This window comes from Gobio gobio, assembly GCF_949357685.1.
Source record: "Gobio gobio genome assembly, chromosome: 4".
Classification (NCBI taxonomy): Eukaryota; Metazoa; Chordata; class Actinopteri; order Cypriniformes; family Gobionidae; genus Gobio; species Gobio gobio.
The window spans coordinates 36,778,291-36,797,890 of record NC_137100.1 but is presented as its reverse complement, the minus strand read 5'-3'; the positions used below and the strand labels follow the sequence as shown (position 1 = coordinate 36,797,890).

At 40.6% G+C, this 19,600-nt stretch overlaps 1 protein-coding gene across 1 annotated transcript in view; it reads right to left on the bottom strand.

The window, feature by feature from the left end:
• Positions 1–6,792: 6,792 nt before the first annotated feature.
• The window catches only part of rxfp2l (relaxin family peptide receptor 2, like), a 36,634-nt gene continuing 23,826 nt past the window's right edge, over positions 6,793–19,600 (bottom strand). Inside the window, exons 12-16 of the mRNA XM_079813938.1 lie at positions 18,640–18,711; positions 15,491–15,720; positions 12,383–12,793; positions 9,119–9,331; positions 6,793–7,750 (exon numbers count right to left, since the gene is read on the bottom strand). Coding sequence (XP_079670064.1) covers positions 7,611–7,750; positions 9,119–9,331; positions 12,383–12,793; positions 15,491–15,720; positions 18,640–18,711 — 1,066 coding nt within the window. The 3' untranslated portion in view covers positions 6,793–7,610. The remainder of the gene's footprint in view (positions 7,751–9,118; positions 9,332–12,382; positions 12,794–15,490; positions 15,721–18,639; positions 18,712–19,600) is intronic.

Genomic DNA, 19,600 nt, shown 5'->3' with positions numbered 1-19,600 from the left:
GGCACACTGCGACTCTGTGTCGACCTCACAGATGTAAACAAAGCCATCATCCTCGATAAGCAGGATACCTGCAGGTCCCTCTCGCACCGGCCAGCATGGACCTTACAGCGTTTGTCACGCACATGGGGGTTTTCAGATTTAAACGAATGGCAGTTGGACTTTCATCAGCCCCGAGCTGTTTTCAGAAGATAATGTCACTCATACTGGCTGGTATCCAGGGTGTTTCCATCTATCTGGATGATGTGGTGGTGCATGCGCCCTCCATTGCACTGCATGACGATCGTCTGGAGCAGGTTTTTCAGCGTTTCGAACAGCATGGGGTCACACTGAACTCTGAGAAATGCATGTTTGGGGTGGAGGAGGTCGAGTTCCTGGGCTTCAGACTCTCGAAGGAGGGCATCGCCCCGATTATGTCCCACACTGAGGCAATTCTATCCCTGCCAGACCCACAGTCACCATCCCAGCTGTCTTCCTTCCTGGGGATGGCCGCCTACTACCTCAGATTCATGCCACACTACTCTGACTCAACGGCCCCCCTGCGCCGGCTGCTCAGGAAGGATGTTACGTGGGATTGGACCTCGGCCTGCCACGAAGCTGTGCGCATCATCAAACGGCAGCTCACATCTCCACCCACACTTACCCATTTCAGCTTGGCCGCACCCACCATGGTCACCTGCGACGCCTCTGAGGTGGCGCTATGTGCTGTGCTCTCCCAGACTCAGGAAGGGGTGGAACGCCTGGTGGCTTTCGCCTCACGAGCACTTACTCCTGCAGAGCAGAAGTATTCGGTGGGGGAGAGGGAGGCCCTGGCCTGCCTGTGGGCGTGCGAACGCTGGCATGTTTACCTATATGGGAGGCCTTTCACCATCCGCACTGACCACCAAGCGCTGACGGCACTGCTGGCGACTCAAGGCTCAGGACACAGGCCCATGAGACTGCTGAGATGGGCTGACAGGCTAAATCAGTACAACTTCAGCCTGGAGTTTTTGCCTGGACGGGCCAACACGGTGGCCGACCTCCTGTCTAGAGCTGTGTCCGTGACGAAAGAGTCGGGCGGGGTGACAGCTGACACAGAGAGCGACGAAGACTGGGTCCACGTCCTACACGGGCCCCTCAGCTCAGTAGTCACTCTGGCGGAGCTGCAGCAGGCCTCAGCTGCAGATGAGGCCCTCACGATTCTCCGTACCTATGTCCAGGATGGCTGGCCTGCCAAAGTGGATGACAGGCTGCTTCCCTATTACCGTTTCCGCGGCCACCGTGCGGTTGTTCCGGAGATTCTCAGGTCAAGAGTACTACACATGGCGCATGAGGGCCACCTGGGGGTGGTCAAGGTGAAGCAGCGCTGCCGTGACACAGTGTGGTGGCCCCACATAGACTCTGATGTTGAGGAGCTGGTACGTAACTGTGCTTGTTGCCTCCTGAGTGGGAAAACCAGTCAACCTGCCACAGCCCCTCTCACCCCGACCCCTTGGCCTTCTTCACCCTGGGAACATATTCAGGTCGACCTCTGTGGCAAACTTCACGGGGCACCTGCTCACGCTCGCTACCTGCTGGTGGTGCACGATCTTCATTCAAAGTGGCCAGAGGTTTTTCAGCTGAGCTCCATCTCTGCACACACCATCATCGAACACCTTGACAACCTGTTTGGGCGCTGGGGCCTCCCCAGTGTCGTCACAACAGATAATGGGCCCCAGTTTGCATCCGCGGAGTTCACAGAGTTTCTCATGGTACGATCTATCAAGCACATCAGGACGGCAGTGTATCACCCAGAGAGCAATGGGGGGGTGGAAAGATTGAATAAAACTCTCAAAAATGGAATCCGTGCCTGTCTGGAGGAAGGGAAAATCTTTAGCGATGCACTCAACCAAACTCTCCTGACCATCCGGGCATCCAAGCATTCCACCACGGGAGTCTCACCTGCATTGCTCATGATTGGGCGCGAACTAAAGCAACCACTGGACTGCTTGAGAGCTGAGTCAGCTCCTGCACGTGGGTGCCCAGGGCTCCAGAAAGTCAGAGCTCAGGTAAAAGGTTTGCAGGCCCGGATGAAAGAAAGGTTTGATGCCATGCACAGGGTGCAGACCCCCTCACTTTGTCTAACCAGTTGGGTCCAGCCACACTGCCCGACGCAGTTTCACGGCCAGTACGCCCTCAGAGGATGAGGGCCCCTCCCATCTGGCATGGGGACTATGTGACAGGGTTATAGTGACACTGGGGATGTGGGCTAAATGCTATGTTTCAGTTTTCAAGGGGGTGGGGAAATGTTATGTCTGAAAACGTTCAGTATTGGGTCCTGTTGGACTCTGTTATGTTATACACTGCGTGTGACAGGTTACGGTGCCTTTAAGGCTGACAGCAGTGGTTTACGGCAAAAGGTCGGAAAACGGCAGGTTGGCGGTATTGAAGTAAAGTGAAATGAACGAAGTTACACGGTGTGGTTATTGAGTCCTACACAAACACAACAGCAGCGTGTTTCTGTATTTGGGTGCGTCGTGAACTTTTGCAGCACATATGTTTTCTTCAGCGCGTTTCTGTATTTTTTTCTATTTGCATGTGTTTTCTTCAGTGCTCTCTCGGCCACCGTAGATACCATATAATCATATGCATATGTAAAATAACCGATCACCAACATTAAACAGCACATCCAACTGCCTGCTGAATGAAAGCTAGAATAAAACTTTATTTTAAAAACTTTCTTTTGATGCATGTTCAGATATTCATACAACAAAATATTTTGTGGGCCATGAAGATTTTAATCAAAAATTATCAAAAAGAAAAACAAAACACTGGCGTTGGCTGGCAACACTGGTTCACACGCGTTCACAGCAGGCAGTAAGGCCGTAAGCTTAGTAGAACGTGGTGGATTTGGAATGGGTTTGATAAGATACAGTCTAAATTGACTCACGATTTGAACTGTCAAGAACGGCATGCACAGCTAAACGTCCCAGAAAAGGAATACGTCCGATGATAAATGGAAATAAAGAGACCAAAACCAGGAATGCGATTTCACTCCTGTCCCATCGGAGGTCTGTGCACGACACTGGTGTAGGCTATGCATTAATATTTTTCTCTTGCTTCATAAACTAACTACATCCTGATTTTATCTCAAGACATTGACAAAGACATGCACAACAAATGAAAATCAATGAATGCAACCAAATGCTCAATTTAACCCAGGAAAGAAGTTTGGTCAATAAACAAAATAAACGAGACAACCATTTGTATTCAACAAAAAATTGTATTATATAGCCTAATATATTTAGGGAAAGAATTTTACCTTGAAGGACACTCTTCATAGAAACCCGTTTAACCATGTGAAGGGGGAAAAAATGGAAGAAAGCAGGCTAGCGAAGAAAGGCTTTCGCATTATTTCTTTCAACACATCAGAAAGAGAGTTGGACACCTGGCCATGAGAGCTTAAGAAACTTCAATGGATAATGACTGCTCAAAAACACACATGCAAGAACTTCAGTCAGATTATTTTTCATACAGTGATAGCAAAAACATTACAACTCCACATCTAATAGTTACATATTCTGTTACAATAAACAGACCATGCCCTATAGAGGAGGATAGAACTGGGAGTAGGCTAGTAATTAAAGATGAAACTATTCTTGTGATCAGGCTTTGTTGGTCGTTCCTCGCGCTAGACTAAAGCGTAGAGGTGAGCGTGCATTTGCGGTGGCAGGGCCACGACTTTGGAATACCCTGCCTTTAGAGATTAGGCTGGCCCCTTCCTTGTCTATTTTCAAGTCCCTGCTAAAAACTTTTTTATTTTCCTTAGTGTACTGATTATGGTGATTTGTTAAACTTTTTTATAGGTGGTTTTTATATTCTTATGTGGTTTATTTATTTTTATTTTTCTGTATGTGTGATATTCTTGCTCTTCTGTAAAGCACTTTGGTCAGCCTGGGGGCTGTTGGAAATGTGCTATACAAATAAAATTGAACTTGAACTTGAACTATTGGTTCATAAATGACTAAATTGAGAGTACGCCCCTACAGGTCCATAGGTTTATTCATTTTGGGGCATGATGATTTCACGATTTCTGTCCAGTACATTGATCCTGAAATTAAATAATGCTGATGGATTTCAAGTGCAAAATGTGTGGGTATTTTTTAGATGTATCAAGTGAACCATGTAGTAACTACAGTATTTGACAGCCTACCATTTTTAGAGGTGCACATTTTTTGCAAGTTCATATAAACCTAAATAAAATGATCATATTTAGGCAGTATTTGGTTGATGATTCTTTGTTGAACAAATAATTCCCTTATACTTAAGATCAAAGTCTGATTTGTTAAATCCTAGTTATTGTTTAATTCCAAATCCAATATGTTGAAGAGCAGCGACAAAATAACCAACAATTATGTGCAATTAGAATCTCATTTGCTATTATATAATGACAAACATTAACTAAAGCAGGCTACATAAAATACCACTACTGAGAGGTCAGCTAATGTGTTCAAATATTATAAAATGCAGTCATTTTATCAATTTACCGGTGAGCGTGATTGTCACAACTCAATTTTTCAATGGCTTTGCTATTACCAAAGTCTACTTTAAAGAAATCTCTATTCAAGCCATCATCAGTTTTTAGATCATAAACAGGGAAGGATTTGTTTTATTGCTCTTCACAGGAAACTTTTGGGACTGGGACTCTTTTTTAACAAAACAAAAAAATTAATAATCTTGTTTTCCAGTAAAAATATCAACAACAACAAAAAAAATCCATGTAACAAGATAATATAATTCAGAAGAATAATTAATGAGGACCAATGTCTACTTGAGCAAGGCACTTACAGTGAACCCAGAATGAGAGTTTCCCATTTCAAAATGACTTTGGATATCAAAGTATGTGCTAAATTAAGAAAAATGTAATGTAGGGTTCTGTTTATCACCTGCCTAGAAACTGAAGTGGTTTCCTGTTCTTTTGAGCAGCTTGGCTCGAAGCCTTTCACAGGCTAGTGGTCTTTTGGAGACCAATTAATTTCCTTGTTCTTTTGTGCTGCCTCCTTATCTCCTGCTACAGATTACAGTGAAACACAGAGAAGAAATATAGATTCATTTGACTTCCTTTGAAAAATTGTCTGTAGCAGTTGATGTGGCAGGTCGCATAAATGTATTCTGCAAGTTTTATTCCTAGGGTCAAAATGAGGTTAGTTTTAGTTTACAGCAATGTTCTCTCTCTCTCTCTCTCTCTCTTTCTCTTTCCCACACCCTGTCCTTTTCTCTTTTCAGTCTTGATTGTGCCTCATCTGTTGTATTGATTAGATAAATCGATTGTCTGATAGCTTGGCTGGCTCAGGTGATAAAGAAAAAGTCATGAAGGCCACATTTCAGGCCTGTCTGAAAAGGATTCTTGTAACATTGTTTGACATCAGACTACACCTGAATCAATGACAGATGACCCTGCTCGGCCTTTTTTTTTGGTAACTGGATCAAATGTAGCATTGGCTGTTTCAGCATTATAAACTTAAAATGATGCTGTTGTATGAGAACTGAACTGAGCTGGACGATGACATAATTTCTTGCTGAACTGCTTAATAAATTAAATGAACTAATTAAAAAATGTAAGTATAATAATGATCTTTACAACAGAACTGAATCAACACTGAACTGACTTCAGCTGAACAACAGCCGAAATGCATAATCCTGTTATCACTGTAAAGCTGCTTTGAAACGATATGTGTTGTATAAAGTGCTATATAAATAGAAGTGACTTGACTGACTATAAACCTAACGGTTGGATTTTAAATCGGTCTAATGTCTATACATTATTAAAATGAGCCTCATCAGCTGATTTGAGGACCTGTCGAAAATAATAAAACAAAGCCTAGCACCGGTCTGATGCATAGCACACAACTCTGATTGGTTGGCATCTGGGATATTTCTCTGCATGGAAAAAAAAGTGCTTGCAAGGTATCAGGTTGATGCAATGAGCACTTTTGTGGATGAAATAATTAATCACTAGATTTGCCATAATTTGCTGCTCAGTGGCAGCATATCAAACATCTTTGAAAGGTATTCAGATTTTTGTTTAAAGCCACTTTGTAGCGAATAAGATATCTCCCACAATATAAAGACATGCAGGACAGGTGAATTGGAAAAGTCAACTGGCCATAAGTGTAAATGTTAGACCTGTGATGAACTGGTCATCAAGGGTGTTTTCATGCCTATAGCCTGCTTGTAATTTTCAAGTAATACAAAAGATGTAGATTAGCTCCTTCAGGTGTGTTTGATCAGAATTGGAGCTCAACTCTTTAGGTCTGTGTTTCCCAAATGCATCATAAGCCTATGTTGATTGTAGAGACCATTGGTGGCAATTGTTCTACGATCAATCTAGGCGTACAATGTTTTTGGGAAACACAGCCCAGGACAGTGGACCCACAGGAGCAGAATTAAAGAACCCTGGTCTAGTGCATGCAAGAAAACAAAACAAAAAACTATTACATTTTTACCAGCAATGTGTTCTGTGTGAACAGTTTTTGAATACATTCAAATTTGGACAAGACTATGTTGTCAGACTTTATGAGACTAAACAAAGTCTAACCCCAAACCTTCTGCTGTAAAGGGTCCACCTCAGTAAACAGATGACTGTCCTGGGATGCTTTTTAGTAAGACTGTGGGGTCCAGGGAGATCAATGAACTTCTTTATTCAGTAACGCTGCTCTTTGGTAATCAAGTCTATCCTAAGTCTTTCTTAAAAGACATTCTCTTAAAGCTGATTTTGTGTAAGATATAAACTATGTCAGAGCAAGGAAAAGGAGTTAGAGCTGCCAAACATGTGTTGTGTAACAAAATATAATGAAATAATTATAATTTATTCATTGCAATTTTTGGGGTTTTACATTCATTTTACATATTGTAGACAACTGACAAATTACAGCAGACAAATGAAAGCCGTGAGTTTCCTAAATAACAGACTCACACAATAAAAGTCAATAACGGCAATCTGGAACAAATTTGTCATTTGATACCAACTTGAACACCCATAATGATCTGTATTTGTATTTTTTCATGGATTAAGTGCTATGATTGGTTTTAGTGTGATCTTTCATTGTGAAATCTTTTGTATATTCATTCCTTCCTCTCCACCATATATTTTTACATGGTCTGTCTGAACATTTTCTATCCTGACAGTATGCAAATGCCATCTTCGCCTCTTTGTTTTCCATACACATCCACACAAGCAAACAAAAATTCAATTAAATCAGTCGGAAGGGTTCCAATCCTCAGCCCACCGGGTCCGTCCTGAACTGTTTCCTGCCTGTTCCTCTGACAGCTGCAGAGTTTGGCTTTCCCTGCGTACGCATGCACTGCTCCAGGTCTATATGGCAGTTGAAGTTTCATAGGTTTGCATGTAGTTTCTTTGTTTTTCAAATAAGGCTTGGTATTACATGTTATTTGCATAAGTGTATATTGTTTATGATGGTCTGCTGGTTAATGTGGTCATGTGTGCGCTCATTTCTTCACACCTGCAGCCTCATTAACTTGCCGAGGATGAGAGCATCATATGTGTGTGTGTGTGGTCATTATCCTTTCATCTATTAACGTTTTATTCCACATGGCATATTAGTCTCAGAGCATGTGCATATAGTGTGTTTGTGTCAGTTAGTCTGCTGGCAGCGATATTTCAGACACTGTTTGAGTCTCTGCTGAAAAGCGCTGGTTGTGATAGTGTACAGAATGGGGTTCAGGGCGCTGTTTATTGGTAGGATAAAAATCACCACCCACAGAATAATGGTACCTAGAGGAGATGGAGAGAAAGCGAAAAGAAAGTGCAGATTAAACCGTATTGTCCGAGGGAAGAACTGCAAAGCCATTCTAGCTGATAAGTGTTCATGTGTGCTCATGGCTGTTGAAGGTCTAATCCTCTTAGTGCCCGGGGCTTCAGCTCCTCAGCCATCTACAAATCAAAATGTGCCTCTTTGCTCAGACCGGCTACTTGCATCGCTCGCATGTTTCGTAAATGACAGTTGTCAACAGATTTTTACAAGGAGTAAAGTTATATCTGGATACAAGCTTAAAGGGTTCAGCATAAAGGAAAAAAATTAAAAAGGAGAATGGCTTATTGTGTCTGGATAAAGTCAACTACTCAACAATCAATACTCATTCATCAATTGAATTGTGGATATTAACCTCTTATGCTCTGGTACCATTGTTGGAGTTTTCCGCCTGGATTTGGCCTACCCAAATTGAAAAGCTTCCCATGCACATACAGTGGTATACACAATTTTGATGTCATTTTACAGGGAACCCTTTGAAGTTACATAAACCACTGCTAAAAGTGATAAACATGTAAGTATATGTTGTCTGAGCTGTAATAACCCTTTAAATGTTTATCACATTTAGCAGTGTTTTACGTCAAAGGGTTTCCTGTAACATGACACCAAAACTTTGTATTTAGACCACTGTATGTGGGTATGGGAAGCTTTTCAATGTGGGTAGGCCAAATCCAGGTGGAAATGGTCCCAGAGTAATTTAGTGTAAATAAGTTACTTTGTTTATCTCCAGAAAGTAGAGACTCTAAGCTTTCAAATGGTACCATATGAGGTCAGAGCTCCTCCACAGACATTTAAAATGTAAAGTATATACTTGATGATGTCATTCCGGACAGGGACAGGGTCAGGGTCCACAGAGTTTAAGTTAGGGGTGCGTTCACACTTGAAGTTTGGTTCACTTTTGGTCCGGACCAATGAAGAAAATGCATTAATTTAGTCCTGGTTCCCTTAGCGTTCACACTGTAATTTCTAACACCGATAGTTTAATATTATTTTTGTGGGTGTATGTGTTCACAAAGCAAAATAAAAAGAAAACAAGAAAAGTAAAAATCAATATCTACTGGAGCATATATCAGATCTTATTTTAAAGCTCTGTAAATCCTGCTGTATGCATCGAACATGCACAAGAACAACATAGAACTGCAGTTTTATTGACTCGAAATCAGGCCAAGCAGTAATTTAGAATACATAATATTAATGATTTGCCTCATTAAAATCATTAGCTAATGTGCTGCCAAACTGCGGTCACAGCATTTATGAGTTAAGAAGACACACTCTTAATAACCTGCCAGTGTGTCCTCTCAAACGTATTGTGATCACATGTGTTTGCTTACCTGCGATCTGAACTCTTAACAGTGATAGTATCTTCAAGAGGAAGATGGGGATCCAGCACATGGCATCAGTGAACACAATGAAGAAAAATCGCTTGGCAATAGTGACTTCCCGATCAAATACTGTCTGCCGTGCTGACTTTGCCGTTTTCTGGACAGAGTAAAACATACTGGAGTAGGAGAATACGATCACCATGAAAGCCAGCAGATTCAGACCTGACAGAGAAAGAACACACATAAATCTTCAGTAACATTGAGCAAAAAGTTTTGTTTCTTTTGTCTTTGGACTGGTGCAGTGTTGCATGACTTAATATTTTTCCAGTAAAAACAATTACTGTAACATCCTCAAAATGAGACATCAACTTGGGGAGCAATTTCTTTTTATTATTAATTGTTTTTGAAATATTTTTATTTTTCATTTTAAAGCTGTAGTAGGTGAGTTTTGCTTCTGTGTCGCCATCTGTTTGAAACCTACAATTGCCAACATGACATCATGACTTTGCGTAAACATACACGCCACTTTCTAAAGCCAAACGCATTTTGAGCTATCCGCGAGTATGTCTACGCCATGTCATTCCCATAGACCGTAAAAAAATATGGACGACGCGACTTCATTGACTTCCGCTGACCAAAGTTGAAGCTTTCATAGGCCCGCTCACGGCGCTGACATCTTGGGACCGAGTCTGCGCAGTAGCGATCTCGGGACCGGAGTTGCGCAGTAGAGAACAGGAAGTAGAGGCGCGATTATCAAAAGCCCGCCCACACTCTCGCAGATGCAGAACAATTCATTATGTTGGTGTGAAATAAACAGTTATGGAAGTGTAGAAATTAAAGCTAAAGCTCCAATCTCCTCCCAAAAATCCAGAAAAAAGTCTGTTAGTGCCTCAGTGACAACTTCACTCAGAGAAGCCGTCAATCTCAGCTGTCAATCATGACGTCACACCCCTCGTTTTTATAGCATCAAATAACTCACTAAAACTAAACTTATTTAAAAAACGAACACTTGAAATGAAATTATTGTAATAAAAACTGCCTAAAATGACAGAAACCATCTTTAGGAAACAATTATTTGAAGTGTAATTAAATTGTTTAGTGTGTCTCGCGCCCATTCTAATACATGGAGAGGCGGGGTTTAGGAGCTATACTGGGACCGGCCACCGGGGGGCGATCGAGGCGCGAAAGCTTCAATTTCTGACTGAAGCACTACAGGCTTGGTCATTCCGCGTGTATGTGTACGCCGAAACGAACCATCATCTCCGCGTGTATGTCTACGCCGTGTGATTCCGTGTGTATGTCTACGCCGTGTGATTCCGTGTGTATGTCTACGCCGTGTGATTCCGCATGAATGTAAATGGATTTATAAACATACTAAATGATGTTTTTTTGAAAATGTAAAAATGCTGAATGTTTCTTGTGATGGGTAGGTTTAGGGGCATGGGCAGTGTGTGTGTGTGTGTGATGGGTAGGTTTAGGGGTAGGGGCAGTGTAGGGGGATAGAATGAAATGGCGTTGATAAACACGCTAACAAGCGATAATGCATCTTGATAGCACGCCAAAATGGCATAGCGAATTGGCGTGTCATACATACGCTATTTCATGAGATCAGTCTGCAATTGCAGTTATTTGCGGAGTTATCATCTGTACACGAGTTGTGCATCAGCTCCTCAGCGTGGATGAATCTAATGTTTTGAGGAGTATGTGCAGCTTTCTGTCAATCACCGCATCGGTGTGGATCCTGTACTTCAGAATCACAGATTCTACTTCTTGGAGTATAACCTAAATAAGAATTTTCACCGGAAAATGTCATCTGAACAAGTAACATGTCTGCCACTTTTGGGAACAAGACATAACAATAAATCGCTCTACCAACGGTGATTAAATCTAACGATCGCTCATAAAACATCAAATCATGCGAATGATCATTATTGTTATACTTTGTTCTCAAATAGATTGATTTGGGATCATTTTTAACCAAAAAAAGTTACAGACTGCAGCTTTAAGAAAATAGACTTTTATTTATATTAGGTTTTCGGACAATATATTTTTAATTACTCTTTCTTACACCATTGAAAAATAAATAAATGGCAATGGAGAAATTAAAATAAATTAAATTCATTATGTATTCTCTAAAAAACAATCCTTAAAGCTGCACTATGTAACTTTTCCGTCCACTAGAGGTCGCCTATTCAAAACAAAGGCGTAGTTTGATGAGGCCACGTTTGAGCGCAGAATCTCGGGACATGTGGTCTTCACCTCACAGCCGGTGGAAAAGAGTCAGGATAGGACTTGGGCAGAAATCATGTTCATGGATGTGATTATTAACGTTACTGTAGTATGAAGCAGAGCAGGACCGAGTGTTGTGGGAGCTGAGCAAGGCCGCAGGAGCGATTGTTAATAAGAAAAGCGGAACACACGCCTCGTGAGCAGCGGGACATTTATTATGACATAGTCGCCGGCGGGACTTTTATATTGCCACAGTCGCCGGCGCCACTTCCGCTTTTCCGGTCATGAGTATGAGGTAACGCAGCTCTGTTTATCATATTAGATACATTTGAGTGTGTTGAAAATTATGTTATGGTGTTACACTCTGCGTTTGCTCGGCGGCTGCTATGTTGACACTTGTTGCACACTGAAGTGAGAGTAAAGCGTTTCTGCAAAATAAAACTGGGAACCGAGGGTAACGCAGACATGGCGCAATTGACAGGCGACTTCCTCACATGTCCCGGTTCCTTGGTTAAAATAGCAATTTTCACACGATTTACAAATAGTTGGACACGTTTGGGATATTGTAAGTACTCAACTGAACAAAATATATAACACTGGCCAAGTGGTTTTTGGATATTTTACTGAAAAAATGTTAAATAGTGCACCTTTAATATTTTACATAATTTAGCACATTTTGTGGATATTTAGCTACTTTTGTTAGAAAAATTGAAAAATTGTAATTAAGAGCATTGTTTTTTGCTGAGTTCAGTGACTGACCAGTGACGGCTTCAACTTTTTTCTGAGTTTAAAAAAAGCTTTTGTAACATAGCATTGTTGAAGCTCTGGGGAAATTCACAAAAATTGTTAAATAATTCTGCAAAGCTGAGTCACATCCAGAGAATGACACACACACACACACACACACACACACACACACACACACACACACACACACACACACACACACACACACACACACACACACACACACACACACACACACAGGCATATCGTCTCAAACACAGTGCAAAATTTGTACACTCCAGTGCCCTCTGCTCTCACCGAGAAAGATGGCTGTAGAGTAACATCTGGCACCAGGTTTCTCTGTCTGGTCTGAATGAAGAGGGAAACACACTCCATTCCGCCCATAAAAATTCCCAAATGTCTGTTTATCCCAGAAGGGAATAACGGCAATGATAAATCCTAGCAGCCAGATGAAGGTCAGTGAGCAGAGGGTCTGTTTTCGTCCAGCACGGTAATGCTGGAATGGGAAGACGATGCACAGGTACTTCTCTAGTGTCATGTAGGTCAACATCATGACGGATACCTCTGTGGACAACATGGCCAGAGAGCCAATCAGCTGGCAGGACAGGCTCTCCATCCATATCTGAGCATGGCGGTTGTACTCGCCGCAATACTTAATATCAAAAGCACCGATGAAAAGCAGATACACGCCCATGAGACAGTCTGCACCTATCAGAGATAAACACACATCTTAATACATGATTTAAGGTCATCAAACTATTAATCCATCCATTCATCCTCATCCAATTGCGCATCTGTCCATCTATCAATCTGTCAAACTTTCATCCATTCACCTGTTTCTGCATCGGCACATCCATTCCGGCGTTATCATTAACTGAAACTAAAACTATTGAAAAAAATGAATAATAAAGCTGAAATAAAATATAAATATTAGATGAAAACTTGTAAAAGAAAATGTAACAAATGTTGCCTTGGCAACTAACTGAAATGTTTAGGTTGAAGTACTAAAATTACTAAAACTAAAGCTGAAATAAAAAATACATCCAGTCTATATGGAAATATATATATATATATATACACACACACACACGCACGCACGCACGCACGCACGCACGCACGCACGCACGCACGCACGCACGCACGCACGCACGCACGCACGCACGCACGCACGCACGCACACACACACACACACACACATATATTTAAACAGACTAATAAAAATGACAAAACAACAATAATCCTAAAACGTAAACTAAAATGAAAATATAAAAATGAAAGCTAACTAAGAATATTATTAAATACTATAATAGTATATAAATAATAGCATTGATCCATTTATACATCTACCCATCCATAATCAATCAGTCAGTCATATCAGTCAATTTCTTTCTGCTATATTTCTTTCTGGTAGTTTGTGGTCAAGCCCAAGTCTCTCTATTATTTAGTGTTCTCTCTATTTTTGTGTCCTAGAAACCTACAGAGCAGTTGATTCAGCCAATAGTTAACAAGCACCAAACCACCCACACACTTTCATTCACTGCACTCCCTCCAAATCATCTTCCCTCCCCTCAAAGATGTCTCTCCCTGCTTCTGGTTTCATTCATCAAAATCAGAGCCATTGAGATGAGACATTTCACACACGGTGAATGGCTTTTTGCAAGCAAGCATTGATAGTGTGTTAGTCTTAACTGAATAAGTAAGTCCTACAGAGACAGCCCCCCCTCCCCCATTGCTGAACATATTCCAGCCAATGCCACCCCGTGAGATGGAACTCTTTCCTCTCTCTACATGTCTCTCATCTGAGGGGGCGGCAGGTTTTGATAATTTAAGAGAGTGACTGGTCCTTTAAAGTCTATGTGGGTTAAAAATCCAGCCATATCTGCTCCAGCCCCTGTCTGTTATCTCTTTCTGTCACTGAGACACAGATTAGTCCTCAGACTCTGATCCCCAGCTGATCAGCTCTAGATATCGCACTAATAAATATAATAAAATGTATTCTAATAAATGTTACCATTCCTGTCAGTGTGTGTACAGCATGTGTGTTCAGGAATGAATTGTGTTGCAATGTGCAAGGTCACACACAAGTCAGCAAGCTCTCTTTGTGTGCACACACACACACACATGTGTATAATGATACAGACTGTTGTAATTATTTATCTGCCCAGTGGGGAGTCGAGAGTGCGTGTGTTTTGATGTTTATTAAAAGCTTGTGATACTGCATAGATGTATAATTTAGTGAGATTCAGGGCTGTGTGTTGATGTGTATAATTAGCTGAGTGTATAATGGAACGTGTCGTGTGTGTGTGTGTGTAAATGCTGCAATTAGAGGGAACTATACGACCCTCTAAGCCTGTTTGTCTGATACCTGTGAACTTCCAAAATTAGACCCTGCACTCAAATATTGCCATTTCAGAAAGCAAACAACTTTTTCATCAAGAACTTTGAATCACTTTAAATAAGTAGATGATTACATAAGTCAACACACAATCAAATACACCTATATTTACTATAGTACGCACACTTAACCTGATTATTCAGGGTTGTGACTCTTTTATATACCTTTATATTCAATCAAAGCACTGTTTTGGGAAAAGACAGCTGTTATTATTATTATTTTATGTAACCGGAGGTTTTTCCTTTGAGCTATCTTGGTTTAATTTTTTTTTTTTTGGCAGGCTTAATCCTGTTTGGCGGCTATTTGAATTATTTTGCTTAAACTATTCTATTTTGGGGGTTGTCATGTTACACAGCAATAAAAAATTGTTATTTTAATTGGTATTGTTAAACAATATTACTGTTTTGACTGTATTTCTTTAAATAAAATGTATTATTAAAAAATGCAGCAATGGCGAGCATAAGAGATTTATTTTAAAAACACAAAAAACACTGTAAAAACTGAAATGTAGTAGTGTATAAAATAATATTTAATGAAAATATAAAATTCTCAGCTTCCAAACAACTGTCCCTTTCTGCTGATATCACCAAGGTTTTGCAGTCTATTGCATAATGTTAACCGTATTCAGGTCTGGCTTCAATCTGGCCAAGAAAGTACAACTTTCATGATCCAATCAATTCTTGATGGATAAAATCAAGTCTTACCTTACGTCATTTTTCTTGCTGAATATGTTGTTTCAATCTAAAATATTGCAAAGTAAAATGGGTTGCAAAGGGCATTTCATGTTGACTAAGGTTTTTTGGGTTAAGTGTATTGCATTGTGGATGTGTAGAAATCTCACTCTTATCTGATGTAATCCGACTGTTCTACATTGAGTTCACAAGATTTTTTGTCTCACTGTTTTATGCACGAAATGGATTTTCACTGATTAATCATTTGAGCTTCACTGGGGTTGAGTAGGATCCTGCATATTGGTTGTCACACTCGTGTTTGATGTATAATGGACTCACAGCAGAGGGATTTGATGGCCATGGTGTGATGTTGATTCTCTGAAGCAATACAGGACCGCAGGCAGATGACAAAGATGTTTCCGAAGCAAATGATGAAGGCAACGACCCAGACAAACACGCGCAGGATGATGTTTGCGAGCAGATTCTCAAAGGACGAGATTCCATCTGTGTTTGGTTTGCAGCTCCTCACGTTGGGAGAATATCCACAGAATTCAAAACGCTTAAAATAACTGAAATGATCCAACACATAAAAGACAGAAAAAGAGAATAGAAAAGGAAAATTGTTTTACACATAACTGCATACTTCATTAATGATCATATAGTGTATAAAAAAAGATATTAAAACATTTAGGAAATTGTTTACACAAATGACAATTCTGAGGTGACATTGAGGCAATATTCAAGTTCAGTCTGATTTGTAAACAAGTTTTGTGAACTAAATCAACCAATTCATTAAAAAGATGATTTTTTTGTTTTGTTAGAAATTTAACAATAATTCTCTTATGACTCTTTTCATTACTTACACTTTAGTGTGTTACACAAAGCTTTCATATGGCTTCAGAGAACTTGGAATATAGCGCACAAGTCATATGAACCACTTCTATGACCCTTCACTTTAATTTTATGGAAAAGAATCGTCAAGATATTTGGTAGCACTTTATTTTACAGTCCAGGGCTGGATTTCCCGATAACGTCGTCTCTTAGCACGCTACGAAGACTCTACACTACAGGTATAACTTAACTAAAGGTATACCATTTCTAGGTGTGTTCCCCGAAATATCTTAAGAAGGTATCCCTGGAGCAACCTCCTAAGTGCGACATTACCAGGTGCTGTCCGTGGCAGTGGTGCTGAATTGGTTTATCAATGGCTCAAAAATCGATTATTCACTCTGTGCAGGGGCTGTTTATCTGCGCTATGTGAGAAAGTGGTGTTCTTTATAATAGAAGCACTTCAGAAATAGTTGAAATGGCATTTATCAGGTCTTGTGAGATCTTATAAATAGAATCCAAATTGCAAACTAAATCCAACCATGAATATTTGATATAATTTTGAAACGATGTGCGAACCCGCAACCTCTCATGCCCAAACGTATCATGCCTCAACCCGCTACACTAACTGGCAGTATGCCATTTATATTATCATAATATATTTTGCCATAGTTAATATAGCCTACTCCACAAGCAAAGTTAATTGCCCGCATCACATTATTGGTGTAAATCACTAATTTCTGTTATTGAATGACCTACTCAATAAAAGCGCAACATGCCAAACATAATCAACAGCTATACTATATCGGAGAAAAAGAAAGAAAGAGAAGAGCCGCCAGCAGCTGAATTTCAGGGCTGAGAGGGGGTAGCTCCGTCGAGTTTGTCTTGACAAAGTCGGACCAACAAGATCTAAAAGCTGCTGAATTTGCTGCCGTGGCAGGCAAAATTAATTTGGAATGGCAGCTTCTGACATGGTAGCCAGGGGACTAAAGTTTTCACGGATGAAATACTCTAAATGGCTCCGCGGACGGCGCCGTCTTTGATTTAGCACAACTATTCGCTGTCTCGCTGCCATAGTTTGACCAAACTCCCCTCCACAATCATTCCCTTTAAACAGACTCCATAATGGTTTGCCAGCTGATAAGGCCTACCTTTGGATAATATAATTAAAAAGCTAACAAACATCAGTGTAATGACAATTGTATTCTTTGCATGAAAACACTTCAATTAGCAGAATTATATTGGTATAGACTGAGATGTCAAGAAACAGTGGTGGCCACTATCGGAATGAACTGTCAGCAGAGATAAGGTATAGCTAAGAGTGCTCCAGACCAACCTTACGAACAAATGACTTACAGAAGGCATACTTAACTAAGAACGTTTCGGGAAACACGTATTTCCCGAAACAGCTTAAGGTATAACTTAAAAACGACGTAGGTTTCGGGAAATGCAGCCCTGTTCCCCATATACACACTTTGTAATTATTGTAGTAATGATACTAACTGGGTAATAATAACTAGGTACTAACCCATGTAGTTTCCTTATATTATACCCAGTACTTAGGTAAGTACACTGTAAGTACACGTAAGTGCACATACTGTTAGATAAAGTGCCACAGTGACACAAAGATGAGTAAATGAAGGCAGAATGCATTAAGAAAAAGTAATGTGCTTGAACGTGTTCAAATAAATGCCTAACACTTGCACCCTAAATTAACACTTTACCCTGCTGCACAATCAAACACTCCAGCCCGAGCAGAGATCTGTTCCCCTGTTTGTTCTTAAATCATGTGTGTTTCACTCCAGCACACACACAAGCAGTTCTGTTGTCATTTATGCTTCTTCGAACTCATCAACAGGTTTGTGAAATGCAGAGCTAACCTTCTATTAATGTCACAGTCTGCTAGGGTGGGCCTGTCTCAGATCAAAAGTGAATTTTTAGTGCAGCTGATATCTGCAAAGTAACAATCCCGAAAACCTCATCTCCACATCAAAGTGCCGACAGGTTCAGCGTGAGGTTCAGCGCTCACTTCAGTAAAGTATCTCTTGGCATGCGGCGGCTCTTTTGTTCAGTGCTGGTGTGGAGGGGACTCATTCCTCATAAAGAAATAATGGCATTCCATTTAAAAATCTCTCGGAAGGCCTACACTCTACTGCTTTTTTTAAAATGTATTTTCATTTTCATTTCTCCAGAGGGGAGCACATCTGTTCTGGAGATAATAAATCTGATGGAAGAAAAGTTAAAGATAATTCTCAAGCAGAGAGAGGCACAGTAATCTTGTCGTCTGTGAATAATCAAGAGTTCAAGTTGAGCTGTATTTGTCAGCGGGTTTGAATTTTCAAATGCAGTAATCAGACTGACAGCTACCATTCAGCCTACATTCAAGAGTAAAGACCTCTCTCTGCTCTCTCGCCCTCTATCTCACTCAGGGGGCGTGCTGTGTGACTTTCTGGCTTAATGGAGGTTTTCGTTGTCTTTGTCTTGAGAGACTATGGTGTACAAGGAATTTGAGTGCAAATCTGAAGGTCTGCAGCATGCTGATAACTCTCCACAGAGGGCACACAAGTGCAACTATATATATATAAGAATAAGATGGCATAAGAAGTAAACAAAGAAAGTAACCTAATCTAAGTTGTACAATAGAATTTTAGTACACTCACATGTGAGTGAGGTTAGTTAGGGGCCGGAACATCCTGATGCTGATGTTGGGGATCTCCACCTCTTCCATACTCCTGCACACCAAAAAAGACAGATGCAGATTTGATCTCCATCAGGTGTTTTTTTATCCAGAACCAAAAAACACAACACATTTTCAAAGCCAATAAAAGAGAACTGTAGAGGACTGTAGACGTATAAACCAGATTAATAATTACTGACATAATGCCCAGAAAAATATCAACAAATGCAGATATATATATATACAGACACAGAGGCTGCAGTTCTGAACATGAATCTCACAAAACATCTCAATTACATCTGTGGAAGATACACAACATTCACTGCGACCAGAGGATCAGCCTACAGACAAGATAATTAGCTTTTTTATGTTAGGCTATATATATATATATATATAAATGCGTATTTGGCGTGCTGTCCGGGGGGAGGGCTTCGAGCTCGGAATCTGGCCCGAACCCAGAGTACTCTCCCCGTGAATGTAAGTGGTTAGAATTAGAAGTGTGGAGAAGGGGTGGTGGAGGGATGCTGATAAACTGTCAACAAACGGAGGTAAGACTGCTGCATATATAAACCTCCTATTGTTGATTAGCTGAGTGCTCTCCACTCGTGTAAATGATCTGAACATGCTCCTCCCAAACCTTGTTAATAAAACATCATAAAAAAAATGACCAGGGGCAATATCTGGAACTGATTTTTAGGGACAGTTTTACCCCTATAAGGTCATTTCCTTTCATTTAAAAACAGAGAGTGCCATGCATGTATGTCAAATACATATTAAACTTGACAGCCCTAAATAGTACATAAACCAGATATTAGGGGCCGTTTACACAACACCGACACAAGTTTTGGGCCATTCATTTACATGACAAAGGTGTTTTGGGGGCCTGAAAACGCAAACTTTTGAAAAAGGGTTTCAAAGTGCCAGTTTTTGAAAACAATACCGCC